We start from the raw sequence: 9,601 nt of genomic DNA, 5'->3' as shown, positions 1-9,601 counted from the left end.
GGAACGAGACGGAGTTAAAATGACGGAATGTGTATATGTCAGACGCTAACCTGAGTTAAGCTGAATAGGCATGTCTCCCCCATGGCCTAGATGGCATGGTTTCCCAGGTCTTCATAGTCGTCATCGGTTATGATGGAACCAATACGGCGGAGAGCGTATTGGGGGTCTTCACGAAGCAGGACGGGGGGCTTCTCCTTCACGGGGTCCGGGTTGGTCATCAGGCCCTTACCCTTACTAATCCCAAGCTTGGGAGGCAGTTTCACCATGCCGGACCCCTGACCGGCAGGTAGACCCGTCACAAGCTTCTGTTTTTTGGAGTGACGGTCCCATCTCTCAGAAGATGGTCTTTTTGGGGCCGTCTGTGACGGATCCACCTTTGAAGCGTCGCCCCCTTGCTTCGTTTTTGCATCCTGCTGTTTAATGATAGCCCGTCTCCTGGCGTCGTCCATTTCTACAAAAGAAGACGGTTTAAAAAGGAACTGCATAAAGCCAAAATCGACGGAAGGGTTCCAGAACTTATGTTTGCGTACACCTGCGTCGTATCGGCAGGCGACGGATGTGGGTTCAGGACCGTCACAGTACCAATGTAACGTATCCAATGTGACGAGCTTCGACCAGGTCCTTTCAGACAACTTGGTCTTTTGAAAAATTTTCTCCAGAAAGCCGAACTGTTCGGTTGAGATAGGTGGACGGTCCCTCGCTGCAAAAAAAAAAAAAAAAAATGTTGAGTAAACTCATAAAACATGGATGACGGTTGATAAGTGGACGGACTCGTACCAGACGGGGGCATTATCCCCCACATTTTATCTACCGGCATGTAGTCGTCATCGCCTGGACGACACATCCAGTTATCCCCTCGAAGGAAGAAGTAACGACCCTTCCAGTTACGATTTGAGTCCGAGGTCTCGGACACCAGCCTAAGTAACGGACTCCTCGGCACAAAGCTGTACATGCCCTTTGACTTTGTAATTTCAGACGGACGATAGCAATGGAAAAATTCCTCCACCGTTAACCGTCTGGCCCCGTCGGACATCACACCGTACAATACTTCGACGCTCAGGAAAACCCTCCATGCGTTCGGAGATATCTGGGTGACGGCCAGACCCAAGTATTGGAGGAGACGACGATGCAATGCACTTAGGGGAAAACGGAGACCAGCTTTTAGCATTTGCTCGTAGACCCCGACGTCTTCGAGACCGTAGTAATAGCATTTTTTTGTTTTGAATGGTAGACGGATGGATATGGTATCTGGTATTTGGTACTTTTGCCTTAGTGTGTTGAAGTGCGCTGGCTTGATGGTTGACACAAAGTCATTCACCGTCCACAAAGGGAGCAGGACGAACTCCCTGAAGCCGTCAGGGCCTATGACGGATTGGACCGGGGGGTCGACACCGTCTAGGTTGTCAGTCGAGTCATACTCTGACCCGTCCCTATCCTGCCCTTCATCTTCCTCATAGGAAGGAGAGCTAGTTGACGGTTCCCTCTCCCCGCTAGAGGTGTCTTGGTCTGCTTGACCTGACGGGAACACCTCTTCGTAACCCGTTCCCTCGCGGGCATAAGACTGATTACTTGACGCCTCACTAGACATCTGACACCTACATATGACGGGTAAAGGAAACCTAAGGCTCTAATTTTGTGCCGACGACGGGACCAACAAGAAAAATAAGGAACAAAACATTGGATAAGAATAACTTACTAGTAGACGGCGAGAAAAACATGACGGAGAAATTATCAGCACGTTTTTCCCGATTTCCAAAGGGGACGGTTACTCTCTGAATAAGGTCGACGGTTGCGCTCTGAACAGCAGAAAAATTTCTAAAAAGTGTAAAAGTGAATACTGTGGGTGATATATATAGAGGGAACAACGCGGTAAACGAAGGGACGCATCGATTCCAGCAAACAACCATTGAAATCCCTCCACGTGTCCCTGAGCATTTATGACAGCATCCAGCCTGTCTGTCAGAAAATCTAACCGTCATTCCATGAAAACCGCTTGGGAGAGATGACGGTATCATGGAATGAGGGGGCAACTAATAAGGGTAAAACTAACATGACGGTCTGGCTGAAATGATTACACCAAGTTGACGGATTACACAACCCAAGGAGGACGGATGAGTTGTGGACGGGCATGAGGAATCCATGCGTCGCTCTTCAGGCTACCTCAAATCACACTATGTGATTAGGGCTAACGTGGCCTTGAGTGTGATTCACGCCAATGTAAATACGAAGAATTCTTGTACTTCACGTTAGCCTTGATTGGAGGAATTTTATAAGGAAAGGACTTCTTGAGCAAGGCGTGAATTTCGGCCCAACGCTACTATAAATGCCCCAAAACTCTCACAAAGCAAGGTACGCACAATATTCTTAACTCTGGCATTTTAGGGTTGAAGAAACAAGATTCTAACTTGACCTTCGGAGGGTTTTTGGTCGGCACCACACCGGTGCTCTCTTTTAGGTCCTCTATTTTCTTTTTGCAGGTATTGCTTTGGTTGGAGGAGTGCTTGCAACTTACTGGTGATTTTTTTGGCATCATCATTTATCATACTTTTGTTTTTGATTACGGATCATCTTAGAACCTTCATTCGTTAGCCTAAAGTCTCATCTCTTCAAATTAATTTTCTTGGACCTTGATCCAAGCCCAACATCTCTTTTGGGCCTCGAATTTAGACCTGATACACCCCTTCTTTATGATAGAATACAAATGCTAAAAGAGAAGATATCAATTTTTATTAGTTTTACCTCATTAAGTTTAGTAAATGTCATTCGTATTTTAACTGGGCAACAAAGTTAAAAAATAAATAAAATATTATCATTAAAATACAATTTAAGAAATAAGTCTTATAAAATGAAGTAATAAAATTAAGAAAAAGTATATTAAAGATACCTCCATATGTATTGTATAACATTTCCAAAGCGAACGTTAATTGAAGAGACTATTATTATGAACAAACAAAACAGTAAGTACAAACACAAGTATGCTACCTAAAAAAAAGTAGTAAGTTACAAACATATATACTTATTAAAAACAACAGTGAACATAACTCAATTACACATATTAGGCAAAACTGAACATTGCAAAAAGAAATCAAGTAAACTTTATAACAATTCCATAGAAAGATTAAAAATTACCTCTTAATATACTATAAAATACTCGAAATAGAATAGAAGTGGAAACCTACAAGACTATTTATTTATAAAGTTGTAATTTTCTTACTCTTAATCTAAATAAAAAGAGTATATGAATATGTGCATAGTGCGTGTTCAAAAGCTAGTAACTTATTTAGGCACATTTGACTTTCGACCGTCTAGATAATATCCAATCTCTAGCTAGAACTATAATATTAGAGGAGTGTCTTGAGTTTTTATACTGATGTATGAATTTCTTAACTTAATATTGGGAAAATTCTTTCTTCTTTGCCTTGTAAACACACAAAAATGTGGCAAAAATGTGTATTTACGAAAAAATATAGTTTTTTTTTTTTTCTACAGTACAGAACTAGCCTTAAAATTCATAAAAAAGAAAAAAATAGAACTAGCCTAAAAAACAATTCAAAGAATCCCGTCCCCGTAAATTGTTTTGTACCATAATCTATCAATGGTCTAAAAGTCTTTTTCTTTCAAATGGAAACCGCAACCACCACCACCACCTCAAACAACGAAGACGACGACGACGTCGTTTTCCTCGACGCCCTAGACGACTTTCCCTTCTACGATTGCCTCTCTTCCCTCGCTCCCCAATCAGAATGCTCCACCTTAATCTCAGCCTCAGCCTCCTCCCCCTCCTCCTCCTCCTCCTCCGCCGCTCTCTTCACCGCCGACTCCTCCTCCACCCTCCGCCGCCGATCTTTCTCTCGCCGCTCATTCTCCGGCGACGATTCCAAAACCTCCAGCTTCAACTCCTCCACCTTCCGCGAGCGGTATCGGCTTTCTCGGAACCTGGCCGAAAGCGAGAATATAAACGAAAAGCCGGAGCCAGTTCAGAGTGAAAATTCAGTCGTAACCACCGAAACCGATAACCGAGTCGTCGCCGCCGCTGTCGCTAACGACTCGGCTGACTCGGCAGCGGAACTCAGCGATCCGTCATTCAATTGGCTGATATTCATAGCCGGACTGGTAATCAAAGCCATTACCTTCCAAATCAATCTCTTCATCACCTTCACCACTTTCCCTCTCTTCCTTCTCTATCACTCCTACACTGTCATCACCAATCCGTACCAAACGGCGCGTCGCGGCACAGACTATCTGAGCCGAAAGCTCTCCAAATTCAAACCCGAAGCCCTAAGCTCTTGGCTGAGGGAGAACCAGTGGGTTTGGAAAGTCGCGGTGCGGTGTGGATGGGGGATTCTGTCGTCGGCCTATGTCGGCGTCGTTTTGTGCTCTCTACTGGTGTCGTCGGCGGTTTTTAGCGTCGTTTTGGTTAGGTGCTTGGTGGAGGAGCCGATTCGGATTAAGGAGGTGTTGAATTTCAATTACGCTAAGCCCAGTCCGGTGGCGTATGTGCCGATTGTGCCGTGTACAGGCATTGGTTGTGGCGAGCATTGTAAGGAATTGATTGGAGGGATAGGGTTTATACCTCCTACTCATAGGTTGCAGGTCATGGTTTCGTTGACGTTGCCGGAGTCTGAGTACAATCGAAATCTCGGGGTTTTTCAGGTACTTTGTATGATTCATTGAGTGTGGAATGAGTTTACATTTTTTCCGGATATGATAGTATTCTTCTTTGTTTAGTTTACATGATTCATTGACTTGCATTGTTAAAATTTAGGAATCTAAACTCTAGAGTGTTTAGGAAAACACATTCACATGTTAGTTGTGTAATTCTCTTTTGTAAGCGGTTGATGTGAACTGCGCTTTGTTGTTAATTGTTATTGTGTGAACTGTGAAGTCCGTTGGCATCATAGGATGAGTTTGAGAGATGTCTGTAACTAAAGCAAGTGTTTGAGGTTTGAGATGTTGTTATATTGTTTACGCGGTGAGAAATAGTCTGAAATTAATAAGATCACCAAGAACTTGTGATATGGAAATGGGTGATAATAGTTTTAAGACATTTGGATGAGATTGTGTGAGAGTTACTTCGGTAGTGGCATTTGGAACTAGATGATGTGAACTCTTACTGTCCTTTGAAGAAAAGGATATAGTAAAAAGAATACATTTAGAACAATTCAATCTATCATCATGGACATTCATTTTTGGTAAGTCATTTAAAATTCCATTAAAAGGAAAGCACAAAAAGGGTGCAGCCCTAGTACACGGGAAGTATACAAAGGAAAATCCCAAAACAAAAGTAAATAATAAATAGCTAAACAAAGATTATAGGAAGCGTAAAGTATCTAGGAACTCTAAAAAATCTACTATAGAGAAAGTTTGAGAAGTTGAAGTTCAATTGTAAAAAGTTTTCGAGGATAAAAAATTTGACTTTGTTGTGTGTATCTCTTTAAACTCAAAAGAGTGTGTCTTTCATTCTCTCCAAAAGCACCACATTAAACACAAAGAAACAACTTTCCATGTCCCCATTGCTTCTCTTGACAAGACATTCTTTCCAACAATATTACAAATCCAACATTGAAGAAGGTATTACCCAACAAACACCAAACTGATCACCACAATTCCTAACCCACCACAGATTGTAGGAAAGATGAGCCACACATTCCATGTCTCTTGCATATAAGCACGAATCCATAAGAACAAACCATTGCTTCCTTATATTTTCCGTAGTCCGGATCTCAGACATCACGAGAAAAAGCCACCCTAGGAGGCACACAGACTTTCCAATTGTGGAAAGGATTCTCTCCTCTTGATGCCGTATTCTCTTGAAAGCCTTGGGATTTTGAAGGGCTTTGTTCTGATTTATTCATCTACCCATGACGAATCTTCATAGCATTTATGTCATTCAAAAGTAAAACCATAGACAAAAATTCCCAATCATGCAACTCTCTAATGAATAACAAATTCTAGGAAAAAAAATCCATTTTTGTACTCCAAATAATCTTCCACCTTAGGCTCTTTGTTCCTGGCAATTAGGAAATGACTAAGATTTCTCTTTAAAAGTAGTCTCATCATTCCATAGATAATACCCAAAAATTTTTAGAAATATAACCAACTGCAAATCTGATAAAGAGTGAGAAGTTGTCCCACCTTCCCCTAATATTCTTCCACAAGCCCACACCATACGGCCCTCTAACCTCATCAGTGCATGGACTCCCCTATGTATTTCCTTACTTGGAATCTATCACCCTTCTCCACAACATAGTTTCTTTAACCTCATAGCGCCATAGCCATATCCCAAGCAAAGATTAATTTAAAGGAATTAGTTTCTTAACCCTCAAACCTCCATCACAAATTAGACTGCAATGTACATTTCAATTGACTAATTAAACACTCCTCACTCATTCCACCACAGAAAAAGTATCTTTTCCCAACTTATTTGTCACACCTGCAGGCAATGGGGATAAAGATGAGAAAAAAGTTGGAAGCTAGATAGTGTACTTTTAATTAGAGTGAGTCTCCTCCCTTTTAAACTGTACAATTTCTTTCATATAGCCAACCTCTTATGCGTTCTCTCAGTGATGGAGTCCATACATGCCTAGCCTTAAAGTGAGCTCCCAAAAGCAAACCCAAATATTTCATAGCTAGGGCTGAGACACGACATTGAAGATTAATTGCCAATGGGTCAACATTCAGTCCTTTCCAACTTACTCAAAATGATCCTTAAGCTCGAAACCACCTCAAAGAAGATTAAGAAACATCTCAAGTGGTGGAGTTGAGAGGAGTTTGCATTACACTAAATGAGTGTCACCAGCAAACAGGAGATGGGGAGTTTACCATCATTTCACCCTGGAATTATTGATAGTAAAACTGTTCAGATCTCCCCTTGACACAGGTATTACCATAGACATTCATATATAGATAACTGGTACCATGTTTAAAATTTAAAGGGAAATAATTCAGGTTCACTCTGGACACTGACAAAACAGTGCAAGTTTCTGAAACTCTGACTAGAGGGAAGAATGCTATTTCTCTAAGAGTTATTTCTTCTTCATTGTATAGTTTCAAGTTTTTTTTTTTTTTTTTTTGGAGGAGGGGGGAGGTATTATATTGGTATCGGAGATTGGACTGTTATAGTGATCTTAATTCATTACTCTGTCGTTTGATTTTCATTTGGTGTCTTTATTTATATACGATGAATCTTTTTGTGACTTCTCTTAATGTTCTTTTGAAGGTCAGAGTAGACTTCCTCTCTGCTAGTGGTAAAACTCTTGCCAGTTCCAGCCATCCATGCATGTTACAATTTAAAAGTGAGCCTATCCGTCTTCTTCTGACTTTTCTTAAGGCTGCTCCTCTTGTTGCTGGTTATGTATCTGAATCACAAACTCTGAATCTGAAGTTTAGAGGTTTTACTGAAGGAGAAATGCCTACTGCCTGCTTAAAGGTTACAATTGAACAACGAGCAGAGTACCGCCCTGGTGCTGGTATCCCTGAATTATATGATGCCTCTTTGATCCTTGAGTCAGAACTTCCCCTGTTTAAAAGAATTATATGGTATTGGAAGAAGACTATATTTATATGGATCAGCATAATGTCATTTATGATGCAGTTGCTGTTTACTCTTGTCTGTTGTCGATCGATTATAATTCCAAAAGCAAGGCCAAGGGATGTTGTTCCTAGCAATAGTGCTACACGAAACAGTCCCCCAGTACAAGGTGGTGTTGGTGGCACTAGTGCTACAGGAAGCAGTTCCCCAGTACAAGGTTGAGAATGCGGCTTGTGCAGACCTGATGATAATGATGAAAAGGATTTTATTTCTGATGGTTGAGCCCAATGTTCTCTTAACTCTGAGTCGCATTTGGTATGGCATCCTAACTTTGATTTTTGACCATTTTTTAATTTTTTTTAGACCATGTACATTTTTAATTACCAATGATGTATGATTTACATGTATGTTGGAAAGACAAATTAAATTAACATTTGTATATGATCCAAGTAGCTGTTTGTTCTCTAATTAGTTTGCAAATGAACAATGGTTTTGTGAAATGTTACGCAATGTAGAAAAAGCAATACAAAATGTTGTATTTAGTTTATTATGACTGGAAATAGTTGTAAACAGATCCAATCACAAAATTCATGGTGAAGATGTAAGCCTGGTGTACCAAAAATTATTTGGAACTCATAAGTTATGAACATTGTTCTAGCAATAAAACTTTATGGTCTTTTGGTAAAGCTATGAGACTGATTACGCATCAAGTATGGTATGTGAAATATTATTACTTTATTTCTCATCCATGTTAGTTGTAGTTTTGTTTCATAGGTTGGTTTTACATGTAAATTATGTGAGTCAGGGTTGCTCATCAGAAATTAATTTGGCCTATGTAAAGTGGTGTAGACCTACTGCTGTTTGTTTGTCGATTATACTCTGGACAGAACATGGTCCAATGTTAGCAAATTTTAGTGCAGAAACTGTTTCGATCACAAGGATTTGCTTGCTGGTGTGTTGAAAGTTACCACTACCGGGTCTTTCATGTTTCGGTCAACATCTAGGGTGGGAAAGATGAAAAAGATTGGTCCTACATATACATACTAGAGATTTACACCTGTACGAAAAGGATTGGTCAATGAGAAAGTATCTTTTACACATACTAATGTCAATCGAAATAATAATACCTTACAATGTAGGGAACACATTGAATAATGTTTTTGATAAGATTACTTTGGGGATAATATGGCCTTAAAATGTGTGTGTATTTTTTGTTTTGGTTGATAATTTGATAGTTGGGAAGGAGGGACTTGAATGTTGTATGTCTCTGTTATCATCATGAGGTGTTAACTAGTTGAGCTATAAGGCTCTTGGCAATTTATTTACTATATGTTCAAGATTCATACCTTCTGCAGTGATCCTCTGATACGGCACATAAAATATATCTATCATGGGGTTTACTTCCTCTTTCTAATGATTACCTTAAGGTTCCACCTAAGTTTTCTAGATCCTCCGAAATGATATGTATGAGGTTTAGTTTTCACTTGTCAGACCTTGAAAGTAGAAAAAGGGAAATGAAAATCAATCATTGAGCAGTAGGGACATGGCCAATTCAGATTTTAGTTGCTTTCTAACATCAATTCTGACTCAACTTCCTTTGATCTGTTCTTACAATCTTTTTTTTTTTTTTTTTATCCTCTTTTTTGATAAGTAAATGTGTTCTAATATTCTTTTTTCTATAAGTAAATCTGTTCTAACAATCTTATTAAAGAATAAAGATTCTTACTTATAAAAATAAACTAAAAAATAAATATACTGGAATATTATTAGTAAGCGATTTAGCCTGCCATTGAAACTTAAGTTGGAATGCCTCCAAAACATATTTCATTAGTCATTAGTTCAATAGAAAGAGTATCTCTTCTGTTAGTTCTAAATGGTGATCTTTAGATTCTAGGCTTGTGGTTATGGTTCCAATTTAATCATAGCAGCCCCTTTTTTTTTTTAATAATATGAAAGAATAATCACTCACCACAAGGACTTTGGACATCAGCATAGGTGTATGAGTGGTTGGAATTTTTGGGTAATATAAATCCATATATTCTTATATTAAAAACTTACTATCTGATTGAG

At 39.6% G+C, this 9,601-nt stretch overlaps 1 protein-coding gene across 1 annotated transcript; it reads left to right on the top strand.

Moving 5' to 3' along the window:
- The first annotated feature begins 3,574 nt into the window (after nt 1–3,574).
- Nucleotides 3,575–8,011, top strand: LOC142633328 (seipin-2-like). The gene is made up of 2 exons (XM_075807555.1): nt 3,575–4,653; nt 7,220–8,011. The coding sequence occupies exons 1-2, from the start codon at nt 3,622–3,624 to the stop codon at nt 7,751–7,753; spliced, it is 1,566 nt and encodes a 521-aa protein (XP_075663670.1). The 5' UTR covers nt 3,575–3,621; the 3' UTR covers nt 7,754–8,011.
- The last annotated feature ends 1,590 nt before the right edge of the window (nt 8,012–9,601 follow it).

The sequence above is a fragment of the Castanea sativa genome, chromosome 5, assembly GCF_040712315.1.
Source record: "Castanea sativa cultivar Marrone di Chiusa Pesio chromosome 5, ASM4071231v1".
NCBI lineage: Eukaryota > Viridiplantae > Streptophyta > Magnoliopsida > Fagales > Fagaceae > Castanea > Castanea sativa.
The sequence above is the reverse complement of the archived record's forward strand: the minus strand, read 5'-3'. Positions and strand labels throughout refer to the sequence as shown.

Excerpts from the sequence above, each read along its gene's own strand:
- LOC142633328 (XM_075807555.1), top strand. The coding sequence starts at position 3,622 with ATGGAAACCGCAACCACCACCACCACCTCAAACAACGAAGACGACGAC. Across the intron at positions 4,654-7,219 it reads GAAATCTCGGGGTTTTTCAG|GTCAGAGTAGACTTCCTCTC; the intron begins GTACTTTGTATG and ends GTTCTTTTGAAG.